Raw genomic sequence first — 17,128 nt, forward strand, 5'->3', positions numbered from 1 at the left:
CCAATTCAGTTTGACTTTCCACGACTCAGTTTTAGACTGTGAGCCCACTGTTGGGTAGGGACTGTCTCTCTATGTTGCCAATTTCTACTTCCCAAGCGCTTAGTACAGTGTTCTGCACATAGTAAGCGCTCAATAAATACGATTGATGATGATAATGACATAGTTGACAAGAAATTGGCCAATACTTAAATACCTGTTTCATTTCATTTACAGTAAGTTAGCTCACATGTGGGGCATGCAATTTTAAAAATAAAACAAGTAATTCAAATGGGCTAGTAGAACATACCAGAAATGCATGTCGCTTGAAAAGTCTATTATGGATTGAGATTTTTTAAAATGGGATATGCTCTGAACACCAAATTTTTGCAAATTTGAAGATTTTTGCAAAACACATAGTGAAAAGATTTTTGCAAAACACACAGTGAAAACACAAACTATGGAAGGACACACTAAACTTTCTAGTCAGCACCTCTGAATAAAGCAAAGCCTGTACTGAAATACAATCAGCTCTGCCATCATACATGTTTTCAATACCTATATGACCTCCAAATAAAGAACTGCAATACAATCAGTACAATACAAATCAGGTACCCTATAGCATGGGAGGTGAATTCTTGCAGAGCTCCGTGTTAAGGAAACCTAGCTCTGAATACGAGTTCTGACACTCTATGCCTCTGCACAACTTATTCTTCTGATGCCACACTGTGCTGTGTCCAGACAGATGAAAGATTAGATTAGATCTAATCACAGATTAGACTGTGAGCCCACTGTTGGGTAGGGACTGTCTCTATATGTTGCCAATTTGTATTTCCCAAGCACTTAGTACAGTGCTCTGCACATAGTAAGCGCTCAATAAATACGATTGATGATGATGATGATGATGATAATTACTGGAAGAATGCTCCCTAATCAACTTTTGCGTTCTACTCAAAATGCACAGTGAAACACAAGCTATGGAAGAACTTACTGAACTTCCTAATCATTACCTTGAATAAAACAAGGCCTGTAGTGAAACTCAATCCACTCTGCCACAATTTCTGTTTTCGCTCGAGATTGTTTGGAAATGACCAAACGCTTGTTGGACGACAGCCTGCTTAGTTACGCCACACCGCAGTATCAAAAGAAACGGTTTGTGTGAATTCATTCAATCGTATTTATTGAGCGCTTACTGAGCGCAGAGCACTGCACTAAACTTGAGCTTGAGCACCGTACTAAGTGTTTGAATAATTTTGGTATTTGTTAAGCGCTTACTGGACGCCGGGTATTGTATTAAGCGCTGGGGTGGATACAAGCAAAGCGGGTTGACAGCCCCTGTCCCACATGGGGCTCACAGTTTCAATCCCCATTTTACAGATGAGGGAATGGAGGCCCAGAGAAGTGAAGTGACTTGTCCAAGGTCACACAGCAGACACTTGGTGGTGGCAGTATTAGAACCCATGACCTTCTGAGTCCCAGGCCAATGCTCTATCCATTAAGCCATGCAAGCAATGTTGGGATTGGTGAGTATTACAGCATAAATTTTCCTTACTGCAGGGCTTTTCAATAACACAATGCTTACATTATAGGAGGGCTGTTGCATCAAATACACAGCTTTAACTTTTCTCTAAATATCACCTGCTCATCATTCATCATTACAAATTTCTTTACATGTCAACTTGCCTTATCTTTCTTTTACAAGTTTTCTGTAGGCTCTGTAATGCAAGTACTACACAATTGTCCATAATACATGCCTACTTCAAATTATTACACTAAATATTCAAAGAAAAAGGTTTTCATCTCATAAGCAACACGCTATTATGTTGTTTCGATTTAAGAGCTAGTCTTTGTGAGAACATAAAGAACTCGGTTGTGAATAACTTATCTAATGCATCTGCATTTTTAAAGTGAAAGTTTAATCGAGTACCATTAACATCCATCAGTGTTTCACTCTGGCTTCATGAGAATAGAAGATGTCACAAATAGTAAGAATCACAGATCTGCTGACCCACTGCCTTAGTTCAGGAGTGACAGCTAAAATGAGCACATTTCCCTTTCACTGGGCAGAAAGCACTACATGAGGTCACAGCAAAGTTACACATTATTTTTATATCCTTCAGTAAAAATCTACACAGAGTTTGGTTCAGCTGTTTTATGATATACCACTTGTGAGAATTTTAGGGGTCACCTAAGGCTTCACTCATGGGCAAATAATTAGTAAGCCCAACTGAAGTTGTCACTCAACCTTTTTGAAAGTTTGAACAATCTTGTACTTTAAATTAAGTCCCATGTGGGCTAGGAATTCATAACGCTAATAACGATAGTATTTGTTAAACTCTTACTATGTTCTATGCATTGTACTACCTGCTGGGGAGATACAAGATAATTCGGTTGGACACAGTTACGATCCCATTCAGGGCTACCAGTCTAAATTGGAGGGAATAAAATGGCTTGCTTTGGGGTCTCTTGAAGGACAGCGGAAAGGCGGGATTCACACTCATGCCTGCATCCTTTGGGGTCTCTTGAAGGACAGCGGAAAGGCAGGACTCACACTGATGCCTGCATCCTTCCCCCTTGGACCACCTGGCCAAGTAGGCAGTGACCAATTAGTTAAACAACGATCCATTCGTACGTGGACATTAATCCTTCTGTTCCAACTGGGTCCCTTTAGGCGCCTTGTGTCCACTGTAAGTTGAACTGGCTGTACCAACTGTAGTTCTGCCTGAGGAAAAGGCTGGAGATGAGGTGAGGTAACAATGGGCATAAATCCTCAGGAACAGGAAGCCGTGCTGTCCAGAAACCACTGAAGGTGGAAGGAACCAGGTATGTTCCTACATACGATCGCGTGGGTCTAATCTCAGCGGAGCTCCCCAAGGAAATAAGACGGTCAGGAGGACTCCCCTTTCTCATTCAACCGACGGAGGAAACTGAAGCTCGGTTCCTGCTGCGGCGGACAGTGGCAGAAACTTACTTTTATTGAGGAAAAATTTAGATACATTCAGCTGTGGGGAGCTCCAGTTTTGCCAGAGACTTTTCTTGATCCCTGGACTGTTGGGTTAGATGGTTTCCATGACATTTACTACTGCTGTTATTTATTTATTTTACTTGTCCATATCTATTCTATTTATTTTATTTTGTTAGTATGTTCGGTTTTGTTCTCTGTCTCCCCCTTTTAGACTGTGAGTCCAATGTTGGGTAGGGACTGTCCCTATATGTTGCCAATTTGTACTTCCCAAGCGCTTAGTACAGTGCTCTCCACATAGTAAGCGCTCAATAAATACGATTGATGATGATGATGATGATGATGCTGTAGCACAATGGCCCCTATACACGTTGCAATGACCTCACTTGTAAGAAGAAATGCTCCAAGAGGCCTCTCTTCCCATTATTGTGGTGCTTGGAAGATTAAGTTGAAACAGAGAGTGGATTCGCCCACACTGTCAGTTTCTATTTCACTACCATACTAAGAAGACCAAGGTGATGTGTGGGAAGTGCTGGAGGGAACCCATCAACACTCTCCAATTGCCAGGAAACACACTGAGAGGCGGACCGTAAAATTAAAGCCGGACAATGTATGCCAAGATTCCTAGGCATTGTGGGGGTTTAAGATCATTTACTATTTTTCTTGGAAAGTGGTTGGTCTTCCTTCCTTGGGCTGTTAATTCCTTAAGAATGACAACCGAAACTTTTACATTTCCACTGAAAGTTTCTTAGCTTTGCATGCACCTAATGCTTAATAATTTACCGACTGTTTAATTTTCAGATCATCTGCTCCCTTTCGGTTCAATGATCTTGCTTTAGATTTGACTATGATCACGTACTTCAAATCAGTTCATTCATTCAATTGTACTTATTGAGTGCTTACTGCATGCAAAGCACCGTACTAAGCACTTGGAAGAGTACAATGCAACAACAAGCAGACATATTCCCTGCCCACAATGAGCTCACAGTCTAGAGTGGGGTCACAGTGTAGTGGCAATAGCAAGGTATAGTAAATTGGATTATTTACAAAACTCAATCCAAATCCTCCTCAGCCTCTTGGCTGTCTTCAACCCTATGGACCACCCTCTTCTCTAGGAAAAATAATCTAACCTTGGCTTCACAGCTACTTTCCTCTCCTGATTCTCTCCTATCTCCCTGACCACCCCTAAGTCCTTTTCACAGGCTCATCTTCTGTCTTCTCATCTTCTAACCGTGGGAGTCCCTCAGGGCTCAGTTTTAGGTCCCCTTCTATTCTTATCTACATCCACACTCCCTTGGAGAACTCATTTGCACCCACAGCTTCAATTACCTTTGCTACTCTGATGACTCAAATCTACCTCTCGAATCCTGGCCTTTCTCCTTCTCTTCAGCCTAACATTTCCTCCTGCCTTAGGACATCTCTACTTCGATGTCCCGCTGACACCTCAAACTTCACAGGTCCAAAACAAAACTCCTCATCATCCACCCAAGTTCTGTCCTCCTCTTGTCTTTCCCATCACCGCTGACAACACTACCATCCTCCCTGTCTCTCAAGTCCATAACCGTGGCATTATCCTCAACTCATCTCTTTCCTTCAACCCATATATTCAACTGTCTCCCCCTTCTAGACTGTGAGCCTGCTGATGGGTAGGGACCGTCTCTATATGTTGCCAACTTGTACTTCCCAAGCGCTTAGTACAGTGCTCTGCATACAGTAAGCACTCAATAAATACGATTGAATGAATGAATGTCACCAAATCCTGTTGGTTCTATCTCCGCAAAACCTCTGGAGTCCACTCTTTCCTCTCCATTCAAGCGACTGCGATGCTGATCCAAGCAATTAGCCTATCCCACCTTGACTACTGCCCCTGACTCCTCACTGACCACCTTGCCTCCTGTCTTTTCCTGCTCCAGTCTTTTACTTCACTTTGCTGCTTGGATATTTTTTCTTAAAAAAAAAACCAAAACACTCAATCCATTTCTTCCCAATCCTCAAAAGCCTCCAGTGGTTGCCCACCCACCTCCACATCACACAGAAACTCCTTTATTCCCCCTTCTATCCTACCTCACTGGCTTTCTACTGCAACCCACTGAGGACACTTAACTCCTCCAATGCCAACCTACTTACTGAACCTCGATCTTGTTTACCGCCCCACTTACCCCCTTGCCTTTCCTCTGGCCTGGAGCTTCCTCCCCCTTCATGTACGACAAACCATCTCTCTCCCCACCTTTAAAGCGTTACTAAAATCACATCTCCCCCAAAAATCTTCCCCAACTAAGCGCTCATTTCCCTCACTCTCTCTACCTCCTGGGTTTGCTTGTGCACTTCTATCAATAACCTTTATGTACATAACCAGAATTTCATGTCCGTCTCCTTCTCTAGACCGTAAGCTCTTTGCGGGCAGTGAATGTATACTACAGTTTAGGGTGGTGTATTCTTGCAGGGTACAGCACAAAGGAAGAGTTCAATAAATACTATGTGACTGACTGATCAGTATTTTTAAAAATCTCACAGACTCTAAAGCCGGCACAAATGCAAATGGAAGCAGTGTGGTCTAGTGGATAGAGCATGGGCCTGAGAGCCGGAAGGACCTGGGTTCGAAACCCAGCTCCTCCACTTGTCTGCTGTGTGACCTGTTAACTTCTCTGTGCCTCAGTTTCCTCAACTGTAAACTGGTGGTTAAGGCTGTGAGCCCCATGAGGGATACGGGCTGTGTCCAACCTGATTACTTTGCATCTACCCCAGCACTTAGAACATTGCCTGGCATATAGTAAGCGCTTAACAAATACTACTAAAAAAAATGCAAAAAAAAAAAAAATGAAGTCAGCACCTACCAAGGAACATTCACTCTGGGGTCACCAGTAAATATGCATCAATTTGGTAAGCAGCACTTACTGAATTCATTCGTTCATTCAATCATATTTATTGAGCGCTTACTGTGTGCAGAGCACTGTACTGAATGCTATTTGTAGGACAGTGAGGCTTTAAGGATGACAGCTGATGAAGAAACTATGAATTGTAAATCTGGTCACCTGAAAGGCTCGTGGAATGACCAGTATAGTCAGTTTGCACCTTTCTCATTTTTCTTCCTCATTCCTATCCCCACTTAAAAATAGGTGTGTGTCTAAATTTCATAAATGGGTCTATCCTACAATTAAAGGGGAAAAATACACAATAAATATGAGTACACTAAACATCTGGAAAAGAACAACCAAGGGTAGAAATGGGGAAAAAAATGCCTAAGTACTGCCAGAGCAGCCAGGACAACAAGATGTAATGATCAGATCTTAATATGCATATGTGAAGGAAATTCAGAGACCCAAAATGGTACTTTTGAGGAATAGCAGATTTTAAAAATGCATTATTTGTTTTCCTCTTTCAACTTCGATATTGCACAGCACATCAATCAAAACTGGTATTTTTACATGTTCTTAAACAACTTCAGCCATTTTTAAAAGGAAATGTGATCAGGTCTGGTGTGCTAGTCAAAACAATTTCATCTTATTTGTAGATTTAATAGTATTAGCAGCAGATGCAATTATTTGGCATGGATTTGCTTGACGAATTCAAATATTCTTCCATTCATTTTGCTGTGTCATAGTACATGACATCCAAAAGAAGAACTACGTACACCAAAATACACAGGGGTTACATTACCTCTTGTATGTGGGCCGCGATTGCTGCTTTGGTGTCAAAATCTAAATCTTGGATTTTTTCAATGAATTCTTCTTTCTTCTGACACTACAAATCAAACAATAATTCGTGACTTCTAGGGATAGTCTTCAACAGCACTTTACGTTTTTGCTCACAAAAATAGATGGCTGTCCTAGTGGCTCTATTCAATACTGGAAGTATAATTTAGAAATTATTTATAAAAGGCCAAGCAAAGCCAAAACACTCAAAACCTGAAAAACACACAAACATTTTCATCAAAGGAGTTCCAAGACGCCTCCCACTACACAAATGCTTCTGAATTAGATCAGTATTATCCTAACTTTATGGAGTAGACACAAGACCTTGTTTCAGGGAGGAGATGTGAGTTGCCAAAGCACACACAGTGAGTCAGTGGCACTCGGATCCGAGCCAGGCATTTGACACTCAGTTCTTGGCCTACAATCTAACAATACTGCCTTTCTTGTTGGAAAAAAAAATAATTAAGAATCAGTACTTCAGCCTTGAAATCCATACTGGAAATTTTCAATGACTATATTATCAAACTCAAAAAACAAAGGGCACAGCCATTCATGGCCTTGTACAATAACTGTAAAACAACTAATAATTGTTTGGCTAACTTCTGACACAAGGTTAGATTTCCGGGGATAGATTCATTCATTCATTCAATCGTATTTATTGAGCACTTAACTGTGTGCAGAGCACTGTACTAAGTACAAGTTGGCAACATAGAGAGACGGTCCCTACCCAACAATGGGCTCACAGTTAATTGGATTAGAGACTGCTGCACTACTACTGTTGTGAGGATAAAAAAAAAAGCTCTACATGAAAAAATAAGCAATTCCTGATTTCTAATTTCTTGAATAAGGAAACTACTGGCAAAAGCAATGCTTGTGAAACACCCCAGAAGTTTAAGACACAACTACCGCAAGTACAGTAGCGGGGGTGCAAGTGGCATTTAAAATAGACTCTGGGTTTCTTTCTGTTTGATCAACTGAATTTGAAGATGGAGTTGGAGATACAATGGCTGCCCAGATCCCTCCAGGCACTTACAAATAATAAACTTTTCCCAGATATGATGATCTCGATTACACTTCGCCTCCACTCTGCTGAAACATAGTCAAGGGTCTATTTTCTGAGTCAAACACAAAGCATCAGGGTTACAGCTATCATCCATCGTCTTGCCAACTTGTACTTCCCAAGCGCTTAGTACAGTGCTCTGCACACAGTAAGCGCTCAATAAATACGATTGATTAATTGATCTTCTCAGAGTGGTTCATTACAATTTTCTATTTCAGCCTAGTTCTTCCTGGTTTCAGTCCAAAATTCACAGAAGCTTTCCATTTAAATTATCTAGGTTACCCCTTCCTTTGGGTGCCAAATCCAGTATTTCTTTATTTCTGCAATACTTCCAATTAGCTCATTTTCCTCAAACAAATAATCATAATATCCTCCTCACAATATCTCCTAAACATTCCTACTCTTTTCTCCCCACCTGCAATCCAACAAACTACATTCCTGTCAGAAACTTCTTCTGGCCCCAATTTACATATGTGATGCACAACAGACCTCAAAAACAAATGTACAAAAGAGTAGAAATAAAGTCATTGTCAATGTATTTATCTTAATTGCACCTACCATATCCCTCTGCACACACACAGAACTCAATATAATTCTATTTATATATATACTGATGCCTGTTTACTAGTTTTGACATCTGTCTCCCCCCTTCTAGACTGCAAGCCCTTTGTGGGCAGGGATTGTCTCTCTTTATTGCTGAACTGTACTTTCCAAGCGTTTAGTACAGTGCTCTGCACACAGTAAGCGCTCAATAAATATGACTGAATGAATGAATAAATGTTACTGATGGCTTGGTGAAGGTAAACAAAATTGAATTTCTAAAATCCTAGCCTCTTGCCCTGAAAACAGCAGCATCAGTTTCATTTGATAGATACTTCCAACATCACTGATTTTGTTCCATTTTATAGCCACTTCTGGAAACATGTCACAATTCTACTTGGAAAAGTCATTCTTCTTTCTATCACATATATTTTTATTAGGAATTAAATAGTATATTCCTTTCTAAGGTTTTATGCTCAAATCATCTGGACAAAATTACATCCCAAGGTGATAGAAACTGGTCGGTTCCATTTCTGATAGTAACTATAGATCAGGTTCATTTAAAGTATTTTCTAACTCTTCATATGCACATTATGCTGTGCATTATACATAATAATAATAATAATAATAATAATGGCATTTATTAAGTGCTTACTATGTGCAAAGCACTGTTCTAAGCACTGGGGAGGTTACAAAGTGATCAGGTTATCCCACAGGGGGCTCACAGTCTTCATCCCCATTTTCCAGATGAGGGAACTGAGGCACAGAGAAGTTAAGTGACTTGCCCAAAGTCACACAGCTGACATTTGGCGGAGCCAGGATTTGTACCCATGACCTCTGACTCCAAAGCCCAGGCTCTTCTCCACTGAGCCACGCTGCTTCTCTAAAGCATGATCCCTGACCCTTGCTGTTTACTCTTAAAAACACTGACCTTTACCAACACAAAACTGGTAGAGCCATATCTAATTAAACACATATCAAGTAAAATAACTTAAAGTATGTGTATTAAGTAGAGACAGTAATAGTAAGTACTTTTTGTGGAAGAAAAAGTTACAATGGATGCTTTAGCTGCATATTCAGGAAATGGGTGAATACGGCCAGACAAGAGTCAATTACATTTTTTTCTAGTTGGGAAAGACTGCCTGGATGAGACTGCCTGTGTGCTCTGCACACAGTTAAGTGCTCAATAAATACGATTGATTGAATGAATGAATGAAGGGATTTGGTGAGATTGTTGAAAAGAAATAGAGGTGAATTCGGGACTAGGAGATGGTTCATTATCTAGAGCAAAGTCTACATATATGCAGAGTATGTCACTAAGCTGATGTTCCTCAAATATGACTAAATAACTGAAATGTGAAAAATCTGTGGGTCTTGGTACATTTCTCTAGACAATCTCGATTACTGCAGAGATTGCTGCAGTCTGGATTTAATTGGATCAATTCCAATTAATTCCAATTAACAGTCTGGATCAATTCATCCATCAGTGCTATTAAGCACTTACAATCAATCACTTGCATTTTTGGGGTGCTTACTGTGTGCAGGGCACTGTACAACACAAGGATAAAACAGACCCACTCCCTGCCCACAACAAGTTTACAGTCTAGAGGATGAGCCTGAGTACAGAGCACTGTACTATGCACTTGGGACAGCACATAAGAGTAGACAGAGACAACCCCTGCCCACGAGGAGCTTGTGACTAGAAGGGGAAGACAGACATTAAAATAAATTACAAATGGATACGTACATAAGTGCTGTGGGAGGGGCTAATATCAAAGGGCACAGGTTATGCCGAAAGGAGGGCTTAGTCAGGGAGGGAAGTGAGAGCTTTCCTTGGAGAAGATGTGATTTTAGTAGGGCTTCGAAGATGGGGGTATTTGTGGCCTGTTGGGGATGGATGGGGAATGAGTTCCAAGCCTGAAGGAAGGATACGGGCAAGGGGATGGCAGTAGGAAAAATGAGATCAAGATACAGTGAGAAGGTTGGAGCTAAAGAAATGTGTGAGTTGGGTTATGGGATGAGATAAGTGAGGAAAGGTGGAGGGGAGGAGAGAGCCGATGGAGTACTTTAAAGCACTGCAGCCTAGTGTTGAGACCATGGGTCTCGGAGTCGAGGCACTTGGGTTCTAATCCTGGCTCTGCCACTTTCCTGCTGTGTGATGTTGGGCACATCACTTGACTTCTCTGTGCCTCTATTCCTCATACGTAATACCTCACCTACCTCCCCTCCCTTCTCTCCTTCTCCAGCCCAGCCCGCACCCTCCGCTCCTCTGCCGCTAATCTCACCGTACCTCGTTCTCGCCCGTCCCGCCATCGACCCCCGGCCCACGTCCTCCCCCGGGCCTGGAATGCCCCCAATCCCTCTGCCCATCCGCCAAGCTCGCTCTCTTCCTCCCTTCAAGGCCCTACTGAGAGCTCACCTCCTCCAGGAGGCCTTCCCAGACTGAGCCCCTTCCTTCCTCTCCCCCTCGTCCCCCTCTCCATCCCATCTTACCTCCTTCCCTTCCCCACAGCACCTGTATATATGTATATATGTTTGTACATATTTATTACTCTATTTATTTATTTATTTTACCTGTACATATCTATTCTATTTATTTTATTTTGTTAGTATGTTTGGTTTTGTTTTCTGTCTCCCCCTTTTAGACTGTGAGCCCACTGTTGGGTAGGGACTGTCTCTATATGTTGCCAACTTGTACGTCCCAAGCGCTTAGTACAGTGCTCTGCACACAGCAAGCACTCAATAAATATGATTGATTGATTGATTGATTGATTGATTGATTGAATACAGGGACTCAAAACCTGCTCTTCCTCTCCCTTAGACTTTGAGCCCCATACGGGGCTGGGACTGTGTATGACCTGATTATCTTGTATATGCCCCACATAGCGAGCAACATGGCTATGAGAAGCAGCCTGGCTCAGTGGAAAGAGCCCGGGCTTGGGAGTCAGAGGTCATGGGTTCGAATCCTGGCTCCACCACTTGTCAGCTGTGTGACCTTGGGCAAGTGACTTAATTTTTCTGTGCCTCAGTTACCTCATCTGTAAAATGGGGATTAAGACTGTGAGCCCCACGTGGGACAACGTAATGACTTTGTATCTTCCCTAGAGCTTAGAACAGTGCTTGGCACATAGTAAGTGCTTAACAAATACCAGCAAATTAATTAACAGTAAATGCTTAACAGATGCTACCATTATTATTAAGAGCCAATGGAAAGGAGTGTGTGTTTAACGTGGAGATGGAGGGGTAACTGAAAATGGAAGCTTTTTTTGGTCGGGGGAGGGGTGGAATGTGGTTCCCTTGCTGCTGGCATATGCATGTCCTGATGCTCATGTAATTTTCCAGCTCGTGGTCTGGTACTGTGAAGATTTTCAGTTCTTTGTCTTGTTCAATGTTTCTTTAGCTTTCACAAAAATATTGAAAGGAAACGCCAACCGATCCTATGCCCCCATAAATGCCTATACAATGGTGGTTCACAAAATGAATGAGGGCTCAGTAGTGTCTGCTGCCAATTCTATCTCTGAGATACTTGGCTCAATAATAATAATAATAGTAGTATTTATTAAGTGCTTACTAATACGTCAAGCACCATTCTAAGCTCTGGAGTAGATATTAGGTGAGCAGGATGGGCACAAGCCTTGCCCCATAAGGGACTCACAGTCAATCCCCATTTTGCAGATGAAGTAACAGCGACTCAGAGAAGTTAAGTGAGTTGCCCAAGGTCACACAGCAGACAAGTGGTAGAGCCGGGATTAGAACCCAGGTCCTTCTAACTCCCGGACCCATGCTCTATCCACTAGGCCATGCTGCTTCCCTGCTTCCATAAGCAGCGTGGCTCAGTGGAAAGAGCACGGGCTTTGGAGTCAGAGGTCCTGGGTTCGAATCCCGACTCCGCCACATGTCTGCTGTGTGGCCTTGGGCAAGTCACTTAACTTCTCTGAGCCTCAGTTACCTCATCTGTAAAATGGGGATTAAGACTGTGAACCCCACATGGGACAACCTGATCACTTTGTATCCCCCCCAGCGCTTAGAACAGTGCTTTGCACATAGTAAGCCCTTAACAAATGCCAACATTATTATTATTATTATTATAAGCACAGACTGAACCCATTCACCTTTTCACTCATCTCGTAATGCATGCACGCTGCTAGATACCAGAAAATCAGGGGAGAGGCTCCATGCAAACCAACAGCAATGCTGAAAACACCACTGAAGAACATGTCCTGCTAGCACTAGGGCACATTTTCTCCACTCTTACTTCAAGTCACGTTCAGCCCAGTGGGAAAAGACGCACTGCTGTATCTTCAAGGGCACAATGAAGTGATCTCTCTCAACGACATTCACATGCACAGTGACAACTGCATGGTGACAGCCCCAATGTCTTAGAACGGAAGCACTCCTCTACCCCCTTTCCTCTTTTAACACCTCCAAGTTTTCCACAGAGGGCTCGTTACAGAGCTTCAACTCCTCTTAACTCTCACTAACCAGGCTAAGAATGTCAGTTGCTAAGGAACAATCTGGCAACTAGGATGTCCGAACTCTCACTATGCCTGTGCTAAAAGTGTATTTATCATCATTTTGACCTTTTTAAGAAAATGTTTTGCATTTATGGGGCAAATACAAACACACACACACACACACACTCTCTCTCTCTCTCTCTCTCTCTCTCTCAAGCTATCCAGTGTGTAATTCAATTTAATTACTGGCTTCACTGCTTGCTTGATTCACTTTCCAATTTCAGTAAGCAAAACTTGCAATTCATGTAAACTATTCTAAATATGAATCTCATTTAGACAGCTAAAATAAATTATGACACAAACTGTTATGGTTTTTTCACATAGATACTGTCTGCCTAGAAATCCTACTCTGGAAAGATTAGCATGCCAAACTCATCTTTAAACATCTGCAACTGAAAAACATAAATCAGAAACCCTGTCTCTTTCCTAGGCAAAACTACCAAAAGATAGCCTCCCCCCAGTCCAAATGGGAAACGTGAAAAACCATTTTAAAAACATACCTGAACTGCGCAGCCCAATAAAAGTAACAGCAGTTTTTTAATTTCTTCTGTTCCTTGTTCTAAAAAGAAAAGAAAATATTTAGCTACCAAAGATATTTTAGTAACATTTCCAATTGCTAGCTTCCCTTCAGAAATCTCTACTTTTTACTATTTGGGGGCTATACTCCTTGTCACACAATTCCTGATCTATGAAGCGTTCCAAGTCATATTCCCCGATTGCCACCTCAGCACTTGTGCAGTAGCAATCTCCTTAGCACTATGTACACGTCCTACACACCCTATTACTTTGGCACTAACATATGTCACTTCCCAATCTGCTTTGTCCTTCTATCTGTAAATTATTTTAGTGTCTTCTCTACCTCCGCTAGAAATTAAGCTCCATGAGTAATAATAGAGGTAGTATTTATTGATTGCCCAATTAGTGCGATGCCCTGTAGTTGATTCTTAAAAACTATAGAATAAAAAAGTACCCACAAGGAGCTTGCAATCTAATACGGGAAACAAAAATTTAAAAATTGCAACCGAGGTAATAAAAATAGATAACGGAGGGGATATATATATATATATATATATATATAAATCAATGCTGGGGGTAGGTAAAAGTAAGTTTATAAGTGCTAGAGTTGGTTACAATATTTTTAAAATGGTATTTGTTAAGTACTTACTATGCTGCCAGGCACTGATATATATATATATATATATATATATATATATATATATATATATATCAATCAATGCTGGGGGTAGGTAAAAGTAAGTTTATAAGTGCTAGAGTTGGTTACAATATTTTTAAAATGGTATTTGTTAAGTACTTACTATGCTGCCAGGCACTGATATATATATATATATATATATATACACATATATATATATATAAATCAATGCTGAGGGTAGGTAAAAGTAAGTTTGTAAGTGCTAGAGTTGGTTACAATATTTTTAAAATGGTATTTGTTAAGTACTTACTATGCTGCCAGGCACTGAACTAAGTACTGGGGTACGTAAGAGATAATCAGGTTGGGCACAGTACCTGTCCCACATATGGCTCACACTCTTTATCCAGTGCTTTGCACATAGTAAGCGCTTAATAAATGCCATCATTATTATTATTATTTTACAGATGACGTAACTAACGGAGGCATAGAGGAGTTAAGTGGTTTGCCCAAGGACACATAGCAGACAAATAGCAAAGCCAGGATTAGAATTCAGGCTGGTATTCTTTCTGTGCTGCTTTTTATGCTCCCAGCAACTTATCACTGGGAGGGAGAAAATCCAGGTGAGATAACACTGAGGGCTAGCTGTTGTGTTCAATCAAGGATATTTATTGGGCAGACTACAAGAGTCAGTAAACAAGTTTTCTTCCCACAGGGAGCTTACAGGCTAGAGGGGGAGGCAGAAACTATTATAAATAAATTACGGATATGTACATAAGTGCTGTGGGGCTCAGGGGTAGGTGAATATCAAGTACTTGAAGGGTACAGATAATAATAATAATAATAATAATAATAATAATAATAATAATAATGGCATTTATTAAGCACTTACTATGTGCAAAGCACGCCAAGTGCTTAGGTAACACAGAAGAGAGAGGCGACAACAGGACTTAGTTGGGGAAGGCTTCTTGGAGGAGATGTGATTTTAATAAGGCTTTAGAGGTGGGGAAACTGGCTGTCATAAAAAGAGGCCTCAGTTTTCTTATCTGTAAAATGGAAATTAAATCCTACTTCTTCCTACTTAGGCTGGGTCCAATCTGATTATCTTGTATCTACCCAGTTCTTATAATAATAATAATGGCATTTATTAAGCGCTTACTATGTGCAAAGCACTGTTCTAAGCGCTAGGGAGGTTATAAGATGATCAGGTTGTCCCACAGGGGGCTTACAGTCTTCATCCCCCTTTTACAGATGAGGGAACTGAGGCCCAGAGAAGTGAAGTGACTTGCCCAAAGTCACACAGCTGACAGTTGGCGGAGCCAGGATTTGAACCCATGACCCTTGACTCCAAAGCCCGTGCTCTTTCCACTGAGCCACGCTGCTTCTCCAATGCTCTTAATACAATGCTTGGCACTAAGCAAACACTTTATAAACACCATTTAAAAATGGCCCTTGAAAAGGAAGTTTTTATACACTGATTTTCAAATGCCACCTTAAACTCAGCTTTTAGAGATTGTGTCCCTAACTATTTTCGTAAAACTATCTATTCTATCAGAATAAGCGTTGCCATTACTGTCTAAAAAAACACTGGTTCACAAAAATACATTCAAGCTAGTATTTCCAAAACCCTGGAAATTGTCATTTCCATAACCTTTCTAATAACTTAAAACAGCATAATGTCAATTATAAGGATTGATGTGAACCAGATAGATATATAAAAATCCAGATAGTCTGGAGATAAGTCTAAGTGGGTTCTAATACTAGAAAATGGTTTATTTATCATATGCGTATGGTTCACAACTGACAGCAGGTGATTTTCAGTGAAGCTGGAACTCAATTTGGTCCTGAATGAACTGCAAATAATCAGAAATGGTGCAAATAAAATTCAGCACATTAATGTGCTGAACCCAAAATGATCTGGACAAGTGGGAATTGGCCAACGAGGTCAAATTGATCAAAAATGGTCAAATGGTGTAGAAACAGACCATCAGAAAACAAAGCAGATAAATGTTAAGTATTTACCTATTCCCAAAGCCACAAACTGACTATGGTAATTTTGCATACCATATTCCCCGGATCTAAGACTCCGAATCCCTTTGCCCCAAAAGTGATTTCTGATCTTTCACAAAAGACAAATCAAAATTTATTATCAAACAGTATTTTAGAATTAGTCATCATTCACATTTTAAACCAACTGTATTCCGATTTGGTCAGTGGAGAAATGCAAATGCCCGAACAGAAGAATGTACTATTTCCTATTTTGACAATATTAAAACTTACCAGAAAAGGGATTTTTGCCAATGATTAGGATATTTGGCAAAGACATCATGATCAACTGCTGTAAAGTTTCCTGTAGAAAACAAATACCACAGTCTTAAATTCAAGTGTATAACTTTTCAGTACTATCTACTATTTTTAAAAGAGTAAAATATAAACAATATCTAAACAATATATTCCTAGTTAAAACATTTATGGAGACATGCTTTTTAATGCTATTTGACATTTGCTCAAGAGTTCCAGAGGCTCCTTATGAAATTTCAACATATGTCTAATTTTGTTTTTTCCCTCCTGAAATGATAAATCCCATTAGTATTAAATTTAGACACCTCCAAGAAACCAATTTTTGATCATGTCAAATTATCCTCAACATCTTATGAAACAACTTTATTTCAAAATAAGCCTCACTTCATTTTCAGCAAAGTTCGCAATTGGTCACAAGGACCTACAATGTCCTGATAATGAAGCACACTACAAAATGTCAACTTGCCTTGACTTGCAAAAATGTACTGTCTGGTTTTATTGCTATGGTTTCATTGTAAATATTGTAGATATTGCAATAGATGATAGGCTGCAAACTTGGAGACCAAAGATTACAAAAGTGGTCAGAAACATTAACAGATATCATTTCCTGAGTAAGCCACAACTCCTGGACTCCTTAAATCCTGGACTTTTAAAGAAAAAGTTACATATACAGTCATATTCGCATTCACTGTATACGTCACGCCAATTAAATATACATGATAAAAACAAGACAAGTTAGCCAGAACAGCTTCTCACAAAATATGTAAATACGGGCAAGCTTGATGTAGGGATTTGGCAATAAGACCTTCATATAAAAAAAATTTTATAAAAGGAGTACTTTCATAAAATATAAGCAGAATACATGCATGAGTTATGCAGACAGAGAGACGCTAAATTCAAAGTTCATTTATGTAACAGTTTTGCTTCAGGCAA

General features: G+C 40.4%; 1 protein-coding gene across 16 annotated transcripts in view; it reads right to left on the reverse strand.

Annotated features, from left to right (window-relative positions):
* CCDC88A (coiled-coil domain containing 88A) overlaps positions 1-17,128 on the reverse strand; it is a 125,422-nt gene that overhangs the window by 67,402 nt on the left and 40,892 nt on the right. For all 16 annotated transcript variants that reach the window (XM_038750955.1, XM_038750954.1, XM_038750953.1 and 13 more), the window contains 3 exons: positions 16,175-16,244; positions 13,245-13,303; positions 6,596-6,679 (listed from right to left, as the gene is read on the reverse strand). In XM_038750955.1, coding sequence (XP_038606883.1) covers positions 6,596-6,679; positions 13,245-13,303; positions 16,175-16,244 — 213 coding nt within the window. The remainder of the gene's footprint in view (positions 1-6,595; positions 6,680-13,244; positions 13,304-16,174; positions 16,245-17,128) is intronic.

Source organism: Tachyglossus aculeatus, chromosome 9 (genome assembly GCF_015852505.1).
Source record: "Tachyglossus aculeatus isolate mTacAcu1 chromosome 9, mTacAcu1.pri, whole genome shotgun sequence".
NCBI lineage: Eukaryota > Metazoa > Chordata > Mammalia > Monotremata > Tachyglossidae > Tachyglossus > Tachyglossus aculeatus.